Source organism: Dendrobates tinctorius, unplaced genomic scaffold, assembly GCF_039654945.1.
Source record: "Dendrobates tinctorius isolate UK_male_01 unplaced genomic scaffold, ASM3965494v1 ptg000483l, whole genome shotgun sequence".
Classification (NCBI taxonomy): domain Eukaryota; kingdom Metazoa; phylum Chordata; class Amphibia; order Anura; family Dendrobatidae; genus Dendrobates; species Dendrobates tinctorius.
In genome coordinates, this window is record NW_027362144.1 from 867,501 (window position 1) to 886,767 (window position 19,267).

At 51.0% G+C, this 19,267-nt stretch overlaps 1 protein-coding gene and 1 long non-coding RNA gene across 3 annotated transcripts in view; one reads left to right on the top strand and one right to left on the bottom strand.

Annotated features, from left to right (window-relative positions):
* LOC141077954 (uncharacterized) overlaps window positions 1-13,411 on the top strand; it is a 70,502-nt gene extending 57,091 nt beyond the window's left edge. The window contains exon 2 of the long non-coding RNA XR_012227628.1: window positions 11,933-13,411. This is a non-coding gene — a long non-coding RNA (uncharacterized lncRNA). The remainder of the gene's footprint in view (window positions 1-11,932) is intronic.
* The window catches only part of DQX1 (DEAQ-box RNA dependent ATPase 1), a 60,824-nt gene that overhangs the window by 25,985 nt on the left and 15,572 nt on the right, over window positions 1-19,267 (bottom strand). For both annotated transcript variants that reach the window (XM_073564734.1, XM_073564733.1), the window contains exons 2-3: window positions 4,158-4,449; window positions 3,544-3,737 (exon numbers count right to left, since the gene is read on the bottom strand). In XM_073564734.1, the coding sequence (XP_073420835.1) occupies window positions 3,544-3,737; window positions 4,158-4,412 (449 nt within the window). In that variant the 5' untranslated portion in view covers window positions 4,413-4,449. The remainder of the gene's footprint in view (window positions 1-3,543; window positions 3,738-4,157; window positions 4,450-19,267) is intronic.

Consider the following 19,267-nt stretch of genomic DNA (forward strand, 5'->3'; position numbering starts at 1 on the left):
ATTACACACACACACACGTACACTCTCCATACACATTACACACACACACACGTACACTCTCCATACACATTACACACACACACACACACACACACACACGTACACTCTCCATACACATTACACACACACACTCTCCATACACATTACACACACACGTACACTCTCCATACACATTACACACACACACACACGTACACTCTCCATACACATTACACACACACACACACGTACACTCTCCATACACATTACACACACACACACGTACACTCTCCATACACATTACACACACACACACGTACACTCTCCATACACATTACACACACACACGTACACTCTCCATACACATTACACACACACACACACTCTCCATACACATTACACACACACACACACACTCTCCATACACATTACACACACGTACACTTACACTCTCCATACACATTACACACACACACACACGTACACTCTCCATACACATTACACACACACACACACGTACACTCTCCATACACATTACACACACACACACACTCTCCATACACATTACACACACACGTACACTCTCCATACACATTACACACACACACGTACACTCTCCATACACATTACACACACACACACACGTACACTCTCCATACACATTACACACACACACACTCTCCATACACATTACACACACACACACGTACACTCTCCATACACATTACACACACACACGTACACTCTCCATACACATTACACACACACACACGTACACTCTCCATACACATTACACACACACACACACACACACACACACACACGTACACTCTCCATACACATTACACACACACACGTACACTCTCCATACACATTACACACACACACACGTACACTCTCCATACACATTACACACACACACACGTACACTCTCCATACACATTACACACACACACACACACGTACACTCTCCATACACATTACACACACACGTACACTCTCCATACACATTACACACACACACACACGTACACTCTCCATACACATTACACACACACACACACGTACACTCTCCATACACATTACACACACACACACGTACACTCTCCATACACATTACACACACACACACGTACACTCTCCATACACATTACACACACACACACGTACACTCTCCATACACATTACACACACACACACGTACACTCTCCATACACATTACACACACACACACGTACACTCTCCATACACATTACACACACACACACGTACACTCTCCATACACATTACACACACACACACGTACACTCTCCATACACATTACACACACACACACGTACACTCTCCATACACATTACACACACACACACGTACACTCTCCATACACATTACACACACACACACACGTACACTCTCCATACACATTACACACACACACGTACACTCTCCATACACATTACACACACGTACACTCTCCATACACATTACACACACGTACACTCTCCATACACATTACACACACACACACGTACACTCTCCATACACATTACACACACACACACACGTACACTCTCCATACACATTACACACACACACACACGTACACTCTCCATACACATTACACACACACACACACACGTACACACGTACACTCTCCATACACATTACACACACACGTACACTCTCCATACACATTACACACACACGTACACTCTCCATACACATTACACACACACGTACACTCTCCATACACACACACACGTACACTCTCCATACACATTACACACACACACACACACTTACACTCTCCATACACATTACACACACACACACACGTACACTCTCCATACACACACACACGTACACTCTCCATACACATTACACACACACACACACACTTACACTCTCCATACACATTACACACACACACACACGTACACTCTCCATACACATTACACACACACACACGTACACTCTCCATACACATTACACACACACGTACACTCTCCATACACATTACACACACACGTACACTCTCCATACACATTACACACACACACACGTACACTCTCCATACACATTACACACACACACACACACGTACACTCTCCATACACATTACACACACACGTACACTCTCCATACACATTACACACACACGTACACTCTCCATACACATTACACACACATGTACACTCTCCATACACATTACACACACACGTACACTCTCCATACACATTACACACACACGTACACTCTCCATACACACACACACACACACACACGTACTCTCCATACACATTACACACACACACGTACACTCTCCATACACATTACACACACACGTACACTCTCCATACACATTACACACACACGTACACTCTCCATACACATTACACACACACACACACACACACACACACACACGTACACTCTCCATACACATTACACACACACACACACACACGTACACACATGTACACTCTCCATACACATTACACACACACGTACACTCTCCATACACATTACACACACACACACACATACACTCTCCATACACATTACACACACACACACACACGTACACACATGTACACTCTCCATACACATTACACACACACACACACACGTACACTCTCCATACACATTACACACACACGTACACTCTCCATACACATTACACACACACACGTACACTCTCCATACACATTACACACACACATGTACACTCTCCATACACATTACACACACACACACACACGTACACATTACACACACACACGTACACTCTCCATACACATTACACACACACGTACACTCTCCATACACATGTACACTCTCCATACACATTACACTGGGAGATGCAGCTCACTTTAGGACTGTCATTTTCCTATCGGAGCGCTCCCCTCCGATAAGCTCCGTGCCACGTCAATCACACCCGGACTAGTAATTTTCTTTTGTTTGTCCCCTTTTATTTTATGTATAGATCACATTGTATGTTCCCCTTTTATAACATATTTTGTATATTTTTATAAACACTCACTATTTTTTGATTAAATATATAAAATATATCTCTGTTCCTCTTGCTCTTTAAACCGCACCCAGAAACCCAGTGATGCCTGTAACAGGTGTCCACTCGGCCAGCATAAACGACTGATGGTGGCAGCGAGTAGTTTTTCTTGGGTTATTGTGGAGCTGGCAGTGACTGTACCGAAGTATACATATATTCCATGTGTTGGAATCGGATGTGAATCTAAATTCTAAGTTCACTAGGAAGCTCACAATGACTCTGCGGCCTCGTCTATCAATCATCAGTCAATCGCGTGATTGTCCTCAAGTTTGGAGGCAGCGGAATGCTGGTTCGTGGATAAACTGGTGGCAGCGGTGGTATATCTGCGTGATCCCCTGGCTGTTTCGGGACATCAAACCTTTGCCCCACACCTAAAAGCCTATCTCCAACCCTAACGATAAACATAACCAAAGGCCTAACTCCAACCCTAACCTCCGGTGACCACCAGTGAGGAGTCCTTGTGATCTCCCCATGCTCTCAAACACCCTCCATACCTGAGGACCGTGTTGGCAGAAGAGCAGTCCTCGTATGGAATGGAGAACCCGACCTCATGACCCACATTCAGGTCCATCTCGTCTGCCACCCTGAGGGCCAGGCTGAAGGCAGCAGCTGGGTAAGGTTGGGAGCAGATCACACAGCCCTCACGGAACTGCAGAGAAAGGGCATACTCCGCGCACCATTGCGGCACCTGCCGGGCACAAACCACAAAACTTACACAATAGGACACTGCAGTAGTCAGAGAGTCAGGACCAGACCCACGGGCTCCTTGTTATGGAGACACAGCTCCACTCACATCCAGAGCTGCATTCGCAATACAGAATTCTCCAGTCACAGCCAGAGCTGCAATGACAGTGCTGAAGGAGACAGGGTAGCTCCTGTCATAGCCAGGGTAGCTCCAGTCACAGCCAGAGCTGCACTGACAGTGCTGAAGGAGACGGGATAGCTCCAGTCACAGCCAGAGCTACGTGGTAAGTAATGCTTTCTCCCCATCCTCCAGGATGCATTTCAGGTGCCTGCTCCACTCCAGCTCTGGTGGAGACAGGGGAGAGGTGAGGTCCTGTAGTTCAAGTATTCGCAGATTTGGATGTGATTATAGGAGATGACTTACCTGTGTACTTTTGCCAGCACCGGGTTCGGCACACACCAAGACAATGTGACTGCCTTGAAGACTCTCCATGAACTGGTACTTCATGCTCCATATGTCCAAGGAGCGCCGCCCAGCGAGAAGCTGGTAATACCGAGAAGAGAACGGGAGACCATCAAACGGGTTCTGCTCCAGCTCATCTCGATCCGGCTCATCCGAAAGAACATCATCCTCCCCTACTGGCGGCAGATCCTCTGACGAGACGTCTGCAGGTTCCATACGGTCCAAGATACGTCCAACATAGACGCTACAGACCCTAGAAACACGGAGAGCATGAAAAAGAGTGAACAATGTAACTACCCTCCAACCTAGCGAGCATATCCAACAGCACCCACCCCCGAACCTAGAGAGCATATCCACTGCATGTCCCCAGGAACAACAGCGCCACCCCCGGACCAGGAGAGCATATCAACTGCCTGTCCCCAGGGAAAACAGTGCCACCCCCGGACCTGGAAAGCATATCCACTGCCTGTCCCCAGGGACAACAGCACCCGCCCCCCGGACCTAGAGAGCATATCCACTGCATGTCCCCAGGGACAACAGCACCCACCCCCGGACCTAGAGAGCATATCCACTGCATGTCCCCAGGGACAACAGCGCCACCCCTGGACCTAGAGAGCATATCCACTGCATGTCCCCAGGAACAACAGCACCACCCCCGGACCAGGAGAGCATATCAACTGCCTGTCCCCAGGGAAAACAGCACCCACACCCCGGACCTAGAGAGCATATCCACTGCCAGCCCCCCAGTGACAACTGCCTCACTCCCCGGACCTAGAAAACATATCTACTCCCGGCCCTCAGGACATGGAGAGCATATCCACTGCCCGTCCCCAGGAACAACAGCCCCACCCCCAGGACATGGAGAGCTGTTATGATTGGGTCACCGAGGAGGAAAGCAAGACCAAGCTAAGCCACAGAAAACCAGAGAGGTTGGTAACTAAGCGGATTGCAGACCCCTGATCCTATCCACACAGCTAGCAGTAGCTGTGGAGCATGCCTACGATGATTCTAGACGCCTCGACACAGCCGGAGAACTAAATAAGCCTAAAGCAAGAAAGGGGAAATCTAAACTGCCCCAGAGCAGACCCCAAAGGAATAGACAGCCCCCAAACATATATTGTCGGTGAGACAAGATGAAAACACAAACACAGGTAGGAAAATAGACTGAGCAAATGATGGGGCCCACACTGACTAGACAGGACAGAAAAGACACTGTCTGCAATCACGCAAAAAACCCTGCAAAAAATGTCCAACACGTCTGATAGAAAAATACTGAAGTCACTCGACTTCACCCACTTAAAGCAGAGCAAAAAGAGGCCAATCTAATAAGAGACAAAAACAAACTGGCACAAGCAGTAACATAAGGATGGTGATTCAGCACAGTCCCAGCCGGAGCTGGCTGACCACACAAAACTGAATAGACAAAACCAAATCAAATGTGAACAATAGCAAAAGAACACTTAGCTGAGCATGCAGGGACTGAGCTGGAAACTAAGACATCAGGAGGCCGGAAAAAAAATCACCAGCAGGGATAGAGGGAGTCGGCTGTTTTAAATCCAGATCTCCAGTCATCCTCCTCATTATCAGGTGGCAGGCCTCTGTTAATTAGATCAGCTCCATTACCTCCTGTAACCACCAGAGGGAGCCCGGAAAGAGAACTCGCAACCCCTCTGTCAATATAACCAGCTCCACTACCTTCACTAGTAACCAGAGGTAGGCCAGAAAGTGAATTCACAACAGTACCCCCCCCTTGAAGAGGGGTCACCGAACCCTCATCCATGCCACCAGGCCGATCAGGAAGGGCCCAGTGAAAAGCAGGAACCAATCTATCGGCATGAATGTCAGAAGCAGAGACCCAAGAATAATCCTCCTGGCCATAACCCTTCCATTTGACCAAGTACTGGAGTATCCGTCTAACCAAACGAGAATCCAATATTTTCTCTACCTCATATTCCACATTGCCTTTAACCAATACAGGGCCAGGAGGTGCCGCCACAGGAACTACTGGCTCAACAAACCTCTTCAACAGTGATTTGTGAAATACGTTATGGATCTTAAACGTAACTGGAAGAGCCAATCGAAAAGAAACAGGATTAAGAATCTCCAAAATCTTATAAGGTCCAATGAATCTTGGCTTGAACTTTGGAGATGCAACCTTCATAGGAATATTCTTTGACGACAACCAAACCATATCACCCACTTTAAACCGGGGACCAATGGTCCTATGCCGGTTGGAAAACCGTTGGGCTTTTTCCTGAGAGAGGACAACTTATCCACCACTTGGTCCAAAATCTGCTGCATTCTCTCTACCACAGTGTCCACACCTGGGCAGGTGGAAGATTCCGCTTGCCCTGAAGAAAATCGAGGATGAAACCCAAAGTTACAGAAAAAGGGCGACATCAAAGTGGCAGAACTAGCTCTATTGTTTAGCGCGAATTCGGCCAAGGGCAAAAATGAGACCCAGTCATCCTGATCAGCAGATATAAAACATCTCAAATAGGACTCCAAAGTCTGGTTTGTTCTCTCAGTCTGCCCATTGGTCTGAGGATGAAATGCAGAGGAGAAAGATAACTGAATTCCTAGATTGGAACAAAAAGTTCTCCAAAATCTGGAAACAAATTGGACTCCTCTGTCCGACACAATGTTCTCAGGAATCCCATGCAACCGAACCACCTGTTGTAAAAACAAGGGCACCAACTCTGAAGAAGATGGCAACTTTGGGAGTGGTACAAGATGGATCATCTTAGAAAATCTATCACAAATCATCCAGATAACAGTCATTCTCTGAGAGACCGGAAGATCAGAAATAAAATCCATTGAGATATGGGTCCATGGCCTCTTGGGCACCGGCAGGGGCATCAACAACCCACTAGAGCGAGAACAGGGTTTAGACCGAGAACAAGTCCCACAGGACTGCACAAAATTCCTGACATCACAAGATAAGGCAGGCCACCAAAAAGACCGACTCACTAAATCTCTGGTACCAAAAATACCCGGATGACCAGCCAACGCAGAGCAATAAATTTCAGACATCACTCTCTTCCTCCTCTGGTTAGGACATAGAATTTTCCCATAGGGCAACGCTCAGGTTTGTCCTCCTGAAATTCCTCCAGGGCATGTCTCAAATCGGGCGAGATGGCAGAAAGAACTACCGCCCCCTCACCTAGCATGGCAGTAGGTTCGGTCACAATAAGAGAATCCGCAAAGAAACTCCTAGAGAGGGTGTCTGCCTTAACATTCTTAGTGCCCGGAAGAAAAGAGACCACAAAATTAAAACGCATGAAAAACAAGGCCCACCTAGCCTGTCTAAGATTCAAGCGTTTGGCTGATTCAAGATAACTCAAATTCTTGTGGTCGGTGAGGACCACAACTTGATGTCTAGCTCCCTGCAACCAATGTCTCCACTCCTCAAATGCCCATTTTATGGCCAACAATTCCCGATTCCCCACGTCATAGTTACGTTCAGATGGGGAGAATTTTCGAGAAAAGAAGGCACAGGGATTCATCTTAGAAGTCACAGGGTCTTTTTGGGACAACACAGCTCCTGCACCAATCTCAGAAGCATCTACCTCCACCTGAAATGGAAGTGAGACATCAGGTTGCCGTAGAACCGGAGCAGAAGTGAATCTCCGCTCCTGAAATGGCGAGACTGCCTCTGTAGACCAATTCACCACATCAGCACCCTTCTTGGTCAAATCAGTCAGTGGTTTGACAATAGCAGAAAAATTACCTATAAATTTATGATAGAAATTAGCAAAACCCAAAAACTTCTGGAGAGCCTTCAAAGAAGTGGGCTGAACCCAATCATAAATGGCCTGTACCTTGGCCGGGTCCATTTCAATAGCCAACGGGGACAAAATAAATCCCAAAAATGAAATCCTCTGTACACCAAAGAGGCATTTCGATCCCTTAACATACATGGAATTTTCCCTCAAAATCCAGAACACAGTCCGAACTCAATTACCTCCTGTAACCACCAGAAGGAGCCCGGAAAGAGAACTCGCGACCCCTCTGTCAATCTAACCAGATCCACTACCTTCACTAGTAACCAGAGGTAGGCCAGAAAGTGAATTCACAACAGAGAGCATATCCACTGCCTGTCCCCAGGAACAACAGCCCCACTCCCAGACCTGGAGAGCATATCCACTGCCGGCCCCCATTGACAACAGCACCTATCCCCCGGACCTATAGAGCATATCTACTCCTGGCCCTCAGGATATGGAGAGCATATCCACTGCCTTTCCCCAGGAACAACAGCCCCACCCCCAGGACATGGAGAGCATATTCACTGCCTGTCCCCAGGAACAACAGCCCAACCCCCAGGACATGGAGAGCATATTCACTTCCTGTCCCCAGGAACAACAGCCCAACCCCCAGGACATGGAGAGCATATCCATTGCCGGCCCCCAGTGACAACAGCACCTACCCACCGGACCTAGAAAGCATATTCAATGCCAGCTGTCAGGGACAATAGAGCATATTCACTGTCAGCCCCCACCCCAAGGATCTGGAATAGATATGCACTGCCAACCCACAAGGACAACAGCACCCACCCCCAGGATCTGGAAAGCATATCACAGCCGGCCCCAGGGACAACAGCCATGTGCCACCGGTACCTGGCGAGTATATCCACTGCCAGCCCCCAGGGACAACGGCACCCACCCCCCAGACCTAAAGAGCATATCTACTGCCAACCCCTGGGGGGAACCGGCCCACCCCCTGTTCATGACATGGAGAGCATATCCACTGCAGACCCCTAGGAAAAACAGCCGCCCACCCTCCAGATCTAGAGAGAATATCTCAGGCCAGTCCTTCGGGACAACAGTCACACCCCTGGAACCTGGAGAGCATATTCACTGCCAGCCCCCACCCCCAGGATCTGGAATACATATGCACTGCCAACCCCAAGGACAACAGCACCCACCTCCAGGATCTGGAAAGCATATCACCGCCGGCCTCCAGGGACAACAGTCACGTCCCACCGGTACCTGGCGAGCATATCCACTGCTGGCTCTCAGAGGCAACAGCCAACTACCCCCGGGACCTGGAGAGTATATCCACTGCTGGTCCTCAGGGACAACAGCTGACAACCCCAAAACCTGGAGAACATATCCACTGCCAGTCCCCAGAGACCCCTTCACCCCCGGGACCTGGAGAGCATATTCACTGCTTGCCCCCAGGTACAACAGCCACCCACCCCGTTAACCTGGAGAGCAGAGAGCATATTCACTTGCAGCCCCGAACTCTGTGACCTGAAGTGTATATCCACTGCCCGCCCCCAGGGACAACAGCCACCCACCACCGGGACCTAGCAAGCATATCCACTGCTGGCCTTCAGGGACAGCAGCCAACCACCCCTGGGACCTGGCGAGCATATCCACTCCTGTCCCCCAGGGACAATAGCCCCCAGGACCTGGGATGCATATCCATTGCCAGATCCCAGGGATAACTGCCCCCACCATGGGGACCCAGAGAGTATATCCACCACCATCGACTCTGTTTCCCCTTCGTGTTTGGACTCCCTGTTTCTTGACTTGGCTAGGACTCTGACCTGCTGTTTTTGTGTCGTCTTGGGCATATCTGCTCCTGACTGGTACTGACCCTTTTGGCTTGTTTCTGACTCTGTGTTTGCTTATTCCTTTGCTACTGCGCTACAGACTAATATCGACCTGGCTTGTTTTACTAATCTGCTGCCACCTGGTGGTGGCCTCGCTGCTACGCTGCAGGTCAGCTCTTGCTGTGTGCAGTCCTCCCTCCACTCCATTGCCATCTTCTTGAGCTTGCTTCTACCTGCATTACAGCAGCGTGACAGAAGCAAAAAGTGCGGGAAAGTCCTGACACCGGCTGAGATCTATCAGGAATTAGAAAGCAATCCTGACACTTAAGAGACAAATATTTAGCTAGGTTTAACTGATGGCCTATAAAAAGGTGTCTCATTACCAAGGTGCTACACAAGAAATATCTCATGATGGGTAACACCAGTGAACAGTCTCAAGACATTCACAACCTTATTGTTGTAAAACGTCTGATAGCATTGGTTACAGGAGAATTTCAAAACTACTGAAGGTTCCAGTGAGCACTAATGGGGCCATAATTCAGAGGTGGAAAGAACATCACTCCACTATAATAAACTGCCAACGACCAGGTGCTCATCGCAAGATTTCACAGTGAAAAGACCATAAAAAGACCTGGAATCGGCAGGTAAAATTGTTCAATAGAAAATTATAAATAATGCACGCAACCTCCACCGCCTGTAGGCACGGCCACCACGCAACCTCCACCGCCTGTAGGCACGGCCACCACGCAACCTCCACCGCCTGTAGGCACGGCCACCACGCAACCTCCACCGCCTGTAGGCACGGCCACCACGCAACCTCCACCGCCTGTAGGCACGGCCACCACGCAACCTCCACCGCCTGTAGGCACGGCCACCACGCAACCTCCACCGCCTGTAGGCACGGCCACCACGCAACCTCCACCGCCTGTAGGCACGGCCACCACGCAACCTCCACCGCCTGTAGGCACGGCCACCACGCAACCTCCACCGCCTGTAGGCACGGCCACCACGCAACCTCCACGGCCTGTAGGCACGGCCACCACGCAACCTCCACGGCCTGTAGGCACGGCCACCACGCAACCTCCACGGCCTGTAGGCACGGCCACCACGCAACCTCCACGGCCTGTAGGCACGGCCACCACGCAACCTCCACGGCCTGTAGGCACGGCCACCACGCAACCTCCACGGCCTGTAGGCACGGCCACCACGCAACCTCCACGGCCTGTAGGCACGGCCACCACGCAACCTCCACGGCCTGTAGGCACGGCCACCACGCAACCTCCACGGCCTGTAGGCACGGCCATCATAAAACTTCCATGGCCTGTATGCACACTGACCACACAACCTCCATAGCCTGTATGCACGCTCACCATGCAACCTCCATGGCCTGTATGCACACTCACTATGCAAATTCCATGGACTGTATGGACACTCACCATGCAACCTCCATGGCCTGTATGCACGCTCACTATGTAACCTCCATGGCCTGTATGCACGCTCACTATGTAACCTCCATGGCCTGTATGCACGCTCACTATGTAACCTCCATGGCCTGTATGCACGCTCACTATGTAACCTCCATGGCCTGTATGCACGCTCACTATGTAACCTCCATGGCCTGTATGCACGCTCACTATGTAACCTCCATGGACTGTATGGACGCTCACCATGCAACCTCCATGACCTGTATGCATGCTCCACTGCTGCACAAAAAACACGTCCAAGCGCATTTACAGTTGGCTCAACAACATGTAAACAAGCCACTGAAATACTGAGAGAATAGCCTGGTCAGATGAGACCAACACTGAACTCTTTGAACCAAAAACAGCTGTAGTGCAGTCATCCCAGTGTGCCTCCGCTCCCTTCCCCCAGCATGGACGCCGACTTACTCACCGCCCCGGCCGCTTGTCCAAGTCTCCTGTCTCCACTTTCCATTGTCTGCGCATGCCTGGCAGCGCACGCTCTGTCTCTTAAAGACACAGCACACACTCTAAGATGTCCCCAGCCAATAGCTGAGAAACATTTACTACTTAAAGCACCTACTTCTGTTGTGAGGTGCCTGAGCAATATTTGTGTGTAGTACTTGCCTGCCGTTAGGTCCTTTGTCCGCTTGTATTATCCTGAACCTGCCTAGTCTAACTGTATTCTGTCTCCATTCCTGACCCATCTGTACCCTAAGCCTGCACAGTCTGAACCCGTGCCAGTGGCCGACTCGTCTGCTATCCAGAAGCCTGCACAGTCTGAACCCATGCCAGTGGCCGACTCGTCTGCTATCCAGAAGCCTGCACAGTCTGAATCCGTGCCAGTGGCCGACTCGTCTTCTATCCAGAAGCCTGCACAGTCTGAACCCGTGTCAGTGGCCGACCCGTCTGCATCCAGAAGCCGTACAGTCTGAACCTGTGCCAGTGGCCGATCCGTCTGCTATCCAGAAGCCGTACAGTCTGAACCTGTGCCAGTGGCCGACCCGTCTGCTATCCAGAAGCCTGCACAGTCTGAACCCGTGCCAGTGGCCGACCCGTCTGCTATCCAGAAGCCTGCACAGTCTGAACCCGTGCCAGTGGCCGATCCGTCTGCTATCCAGAAGCCGTACAGTCTGAACCCGTGCCAGTGGCCGATCCGTCTGCTATCCAGAAGCCGTACAGTCTGAACCCGTGCCAGTGGCCGACCCGTCTGCTATCCAGAAGCCTGCACAGTCTGAACCCGTGCCAGTGGCCGACCCGTCTGCTATCCAGAAGCCTGCACAGTCTGAACCTGTGCCAGTGGCCGATCCGTCTGCTATCCAGAAGCCGTACAGTCTGAACCCGTGTCAGTGGCCGATCCGTCTGCTATCCAGAAGCCGTACAGTCTGAACCTGTGCCAGTGGCCGATCCGTCTGCTATCCAGAAGCCGTACAGTCTGAACCCGTGCCAGTGGCCGACCCGTCTGCTATCCAGAAGCCTGCACAGTCTGAACCCGTGCCAGTGGCCGACCCGTCTGCTATCCAGAAGCCTGCACAGTCTGAACCTGTGCCAGTGGCCGATCCGTCTGCTATCCAGAAGCCGTACAGTCTGAACCCGTGTCAGTGGCCGATCCGTCTGCTATCCAGAAGCCGTACAGTCTGAACCCGTGTCAGTGGCCGACTCATCTTCTATCCAGAAGCCTGCACAGTCTGAACCCGTGCCAGTGGCCGACCCGTCTGCTATCCAGAAGCCGTACAGTCTGAACCCGTGCCAGTGGCCGACTCGTCTTCTATCCAGAAGCCTGCACAGTCTGAACCCGTGTCAGTGGCTGACCCATCTGCTATCCAGAAGCCGTACAGTCTGAACCCGTGTCAGTGGCCGACCCGTCTGCTATCCAGAAGCCGTACAGTCTGAACCCGTACCGGTGACCGACTTGTCCTGACAGGGCCCAACTATCCAATCCAGCGTCTCTGACCCCTGGAGTCAGCTGTTATTCCCCAGAAGCTGCCCTGGAGTTGTACTTGGCATCTACCTCCAACGCAATGAGAAACAGAATCTCGAGCACAAAAAACATGATAAACAGCAAACTCCTAGGCTACACTACCTAGGATTGGGTAAATACCCTATGGGGCTCCTCCTGAGAAACACACGAAAGAAAGCAATGGAGCCTATAATCCATAACAAAGCATAAATTCATTAAAATTAGATACATACAAAAAGACAGACTACAATTATTCATGGGATAACCAAAACAGAGATCAGATGGTCTACACCAGGGAGCACCGGTTAAGAGCAAAGCGTACGGTCACATAATCCAGCAGAACGGGCAAAGGATCACCACCCTAAAATATGTATACATCATGATAAGTTCACATATTAAAAAGCCATGTGTAATGCCAGTGCCATCTTAAACATAGCAGGGGGGGGAACTACACTGTACTTTATCCCCACCAAAATAGTCCCATCTTATAACTCATGACAAAGTGTCACCACCCATCAAGCATTTCCATTGCAAACACTGCCCACAGGGTAGGGAACAGGGAGGGGATCAAAGAAATATGATGGTCAATTACCCATGCTGGAGTCCATGAACAAGTACGCGCCCCTACGCGCGTTTCGTGGTCGCTTCTTGGGGGGGGGGGGGGGGGGGGAACCGGATGTATTGAGTGTCCCTCTCATGCCTCTTAAATGCATGTCCAAAACGCACCATTGGTGGCGCGTGTCACGAGTTAGCGGGGGCGGCACCGAGCGACACCCCCGGCGTCGAGATGGCAACGCGGTCCACACTGCGCCTGCGTGAACCACAGAAAGACGCCGGTAGCAGCGCCCACACCCAGGACACGCGCACTAGTGAGAAGTGTCAGGCGCCAAGTTGTTTAAGGGCAAATAATGCCCACGATTCACCCAAAGGCTAAACAGCAGCAGAGAACCCAGAACTCCATCGACAGAGACACGACCTCACTACTACAAGGGCCGGTAACAATCGCACGTCAGGTAAATAGTCACAAAAGTGGATACATATTAAAAATATATAAATATACATATAATTTATCATTCTTAATGAGTCCAGCTGTAAAGCAGAATATTAAAGGATTCAGGCAGCTCCATTATTTCTAGAATTCCAAGGACCAGGCATATAGGAAGAGTCCAGAAATATAGTATCATAGACAAAGGCGAAAACGCATACAATTAAAGACAACACATAAAACACAGTGACCACTGGAAAGCGCAGAGGAAGAGAAGCTAAGCGGCTCGATTAAGCCTAGGGGAACCAAAGTTACAGGCCAGCGGCATTCTTATCGCCACCCCGGACCCCATAGTAACATGGTCAGTTCCTCTGATTTTCAGGTCGCCTGGATTACATTTATGCTTCAATGTAAAATGCCTGGGGATTGGGAATCCACGTCCTCCACATCACGAGCAGCCGCAATGTCCCCAATGTGCTCCCGGGTTCTCACCCGTCGTCCTCTAGATGGTAGGCCAACAGAAATTAAATTTACAATTACAGATGGCGAAAGAAATCACACGTGTGGTGGAACAGGTGATATAATCACTAATTGAAAACACCGGGGCCGTCCGATGATGTGAAGCTCGTTAACTCATTGTTGCATTTGGTCTATTTGTAATAAGCGGTTCTAGATGTGTGAGATATATATGTAGGGGGGGGTGTATATATACACCCATGTAGGGGGGGGGTGTATATATACACCCATGTAGGGGGGGGGTGTATATATACACCCATGTAGGGGGGGGGGGTGTATATATACCCCCATGTAGGGGGGGGGTGTATATATACCCCCCCATGTAGGGGGGGGGGGTGTATATATACCCCCCCATGTAGGGGGGGGGGGTGTATATATACCCCCCCATGTAGGGGGGGGGGTGTATATATACCCCCCCATGTAGGGGGGGGGGTGTATATATACCCCCCCATGTAGGGGGGGGGGTGTATATATACCCCCCCATGTAGGGGGGGGGGTGTATATATACCCCCCCATGTAGGGGGGGGGGGTGTATATATACCCCCCCATGTAGGGGGGGGGGTGTATATATACCCCCCCATGTAGGGGGGGGGGTGTATATATACCCCCCCATGTAGGGGGGGGGGTGTATATATACCCCCCCATGTAGGGGGGGGGGGTGTATATATACCCCCCCATGTAGGGGGGGGGGGTGTATATATACCCCCCCATGTAGGGGGGGGTGTATATATACCCCCCCATGTAGGGGGGGGTGTATATATACCCCCATGTAGGGGGGGGTGTATATATACCCCCATGTAGGGGGGGGTGTATATATACCCCCATGTAGGGGGGGGTGTATATATACCCCCATGTAGGGGGGGGTGTATATATACCCCCATGTAGGGGGGGGTGTATATATACCCCCATGTAGGGGGGGGTGTATATATACCCCCATGTAGGGGGGGGTGTATATATACCCCCATGTAGGGGGGGTGTATATATACCCCCATGTAGGGGGGGTGTATATATACCCCCATGTAGGGGGGGTGTATATATACCCATGTAGGGGGGGGTGTATATACCCATGTAGGGGGGGTGTATATACCCATGTAGGGGGGGTGTATATACCCATGTAGGGGGGGTGTATATACCCATGTAGGGGGGGTGTATATACCCATGTAGGGGGGGTGTATATACCCATGTAGGGGGGGTGTATATACCCATGTAGGGGGGGTGTATATACCCATGTAGGGGGGGTGTATATACCCAAGTAGGGGGGTGTATGTACTGTGGTGTAATGACCACTGTGTCCACTAGGGGGCGCTGTGTGGATGTCCCAAGAGTGTGAGCGGTTGAAGAGCCATTATATATCTCAAGGTGGGTGACCTTGAGATAGAGACAGATGTATGTTTATGAACGCTATTGTAAAGTATATATGTCTGTGTGAAGGACCTGTGGTGAGGTCATAGTCATGTGACACGGTGGGCGTGGCTATGGACCATATAATGTGGCCAGGGTAGGTCACATGTAGTGAATGCTGGGACCTGATTGGTCCAGTTTGGAAGGTCCCGTGAGGAGAAGGATCTCCTCACTATCAGCCTGTGGAGCGGCTGTGTGTAATGGCGGCCAGCGTCTGAGAGTCCCTGAGGAGTGAGTGGATGTCTGCAGCCTGGAGAAACAGCCATGTGGGAACCCTGACGTGGGTGAGAGAACCCTGGGGCTGAATAACCTGTATAATGGACGCTATGCTGTCATGTGAAGCTATATCATGGACGCTGCGCTGTTGTATATTGCTGCGGTGGTTTATGATGGTGAATAAACCTCATGGAGTGTTATGGATTATGAAAACCTGAGCTTGATCTGATTGTGTGGCTGCCAAGCGAGTGTCCCCCAACCTTGAATGACAGCGCTACCTCACAATTGGTGGAGGATGTGGGCAGTGTTGTAGCCTTGTTGCTGGGAGCAACGGATAAGGACTGCAAAATCCGGTGGCAAAGAGCAACGCTGAGCGGAGGGTTGTGGAAGCCGCGTGATGTGCTGCTGACCGGCCACGTGTGAGCAGAGCCTGTCGGCCTGCAAGTGGGGAAGCCACTGTCCGGCTGTGGTTCTGGAAACCGTGGGGCGGCCTAGTGAGTAAGGCACTGTCTGGATCGGTGAGGCCAGTGCGGCTGCTCCCCCAGGAGAAAGAGACTGGTGATTGCTAGGGTGCCTCTGCGGAGAAGAGGTACCCGAGGACCTGTGTGGGCAACACAGGAGAAACGGACGGGTATTCGTGTGGTACTGACCTGGGTCAGTGAGGAAGACAGTGTTCCTGGAGGGTTCAGTGAGGAAAGGTCCTGGAGGGTCAGCCCTGGGAGCAGAGTCGGATCCCAGGAGCACGTGGTGTGACCTTGGACCTGGTGTGGCGCGAGTGTTGGGCAGTCTCAGGTGGAGACAATGTCCTGAAGAGCACCTGCCGAGCCCCTGGACCTGGTGAGGCCGGTGTGTGGGGAGACCCTGGGAGGAGGGTCGCTCCCTGAATCGCACCCGGTGCACCCTGTGTGTTGGACGGTCTCAGGTGGAGACAGGAGCGTCCTGAATAGCACACAGTCAGGACACGTGAGGTTTTTGTGGTGTGTTTTTTTTCTTCTTTTTTCTCGACTCAGCCTGCGGTGGCTCAGTCGGAGTCAAGAAGGTGACAAGCGGCTTGATGTGGCTCAGTGGGGCCACGAAGGTGACAAGCGGCTTCCGGTGGATCGGCGGGTCCACGAAGACGGCGCAGCAGGAGCTGCAGTGACTCCAGCCGCTGTGTGTGTGAACAGCAGCCGGTGGTGCCGGTGATCGGTGACAGCAGGAGCTGTGGTGGTGCCAGCAAGGACTTGTCTGGTATCGTAAGAGACAAACTGTGTGGTGTGAACTGTGGTCTAAGAAGACCGGTACAACAGACATGGGGAGATCCCGAAAGGGGGTGGCCCAAATCGAGGTGGTAGCCCAAAAGGGGGTGGAGTCCCAAATTGGGGTGGTAACCAAAAAAGAAATGGAGTCCCAAAAGGGGAGGCGGTAACCCAAATTAGGGTGGTGGTCCACAAAGGGGCCGAGTGTGAAGAAATGGCAGCACTGGTTGGCTCAGTGGGTATGTCTGGGATACCGCAGTGTTCATGTAGGTCATTTCCAGAATGTGGGATATTCTTTCCGAGTGATGACTGGCCGCAAGTGTGTACCGTGATGTTACACCGGGAAGGGATCTCGGGACGGTTGGACTCCAAGAGTCAGGTGACTCTGGTAGGAACTCCTCTCACTTTGTCTGACCAAGAGAATGGTCCAGGTTCACTGTGCACATGGGGTCACAGTGAACTATGCGGTAGACATTATACTGTTTGAGGGGCTTGGAGGCAGTGAGTGCCAAGGGGGCAGTATACATCAGACTTAGTGTATGCCTTGGAGTGGGGCCGGGACTTTGTCAGGTTTGATGATATATGCCACGAGGGTGGAGACGTTCCTACTGTTGGACTAACCAATACGAAGGCGCTGACGCCTCCTAACGTGGACAGGCCTGACGTAGGGGCGACCAGAGAAAGAATTGCGTCAGATGAAGTTACTGACCTGACGTCACCTGAAGGGTGCCACAGTGTGAATGAGAATGGTGTGGTAAACAAAAAGAGCGGAGCTGACACACGGATAGAGAGTGTCTTGGGGGTTCACCGTACGATGTGGTGTGACGATGACGTGTTGTTGCCAGTAGCCACCACTAGGACAGAATCTAGGGCTCTGCTGATTGAAACTCGTGACAAAACTGACGCTGACCTGGTGGATAAGACGGCGGAAGTAGTCAAACGGTTAGGAAGTAACTGGAGGGATGACTTAATCTCTGGGGGTGACTGTGGCTCTGAGAGAGACAGGGAGCACAGAATAGAAGGGCTAGAGAAAGAAGTCTCTGAGCTCAAAGGCCACATGGTAACGTGGCAAGGACTGAATAAGGCCCTCAGAGAGAAGGTGGATGAATGTGTCAAACGAGAAAGATTCCTGAGACAAACGGCTGAACACAGGGTCGAGGAGCTTAAGAAAGATCTTGGAGCTCAGAGGACACCTGTCCACCTGGCAAAGTGTGAACAAGAACCTCAAGGAAGAGATGGAGGAACTCAGAGGAGTAGTTAACAGTCTTCTGCGGGAGAAATTGGACGAAGACTTACCGCGGGAGAGCGTGAATGATAATAAGACAGAACTGCCTGTAGCCATAGTGGCCAAGGGTCATGAAGTGATCCAACCATGTGAAGTTGATGAGTTAAGAACTGAAGAAGACAGTCACCCGGTCAGGGCAACTGTAGTGAGGGAAGTGTCCGTGGTAAGGCCAGAGCCTTCGGTCCAGGAAGAGAGCAAGACCTCGTCCTTCAAGACTGTGATTGATGTACCAGAGGACATGCAAGAAGCCTGTGCTGAGGAAGGTGTGCATGAGGCTTTCAAAGAGGCGGTCAAGGCGTGTGAGGTGCACTGGGCACCGGAGACTCGGCAGTTAGTGATAGTATCAGCCAGAGAAGATACATCAAACAGAGTAGCTGTCCTGAAAGAGATGCATTTGCAGTGTCTCCATGTCAAACAGTTGGTCAGGCAGAGTGATGTGAAGGCTGCTCGACG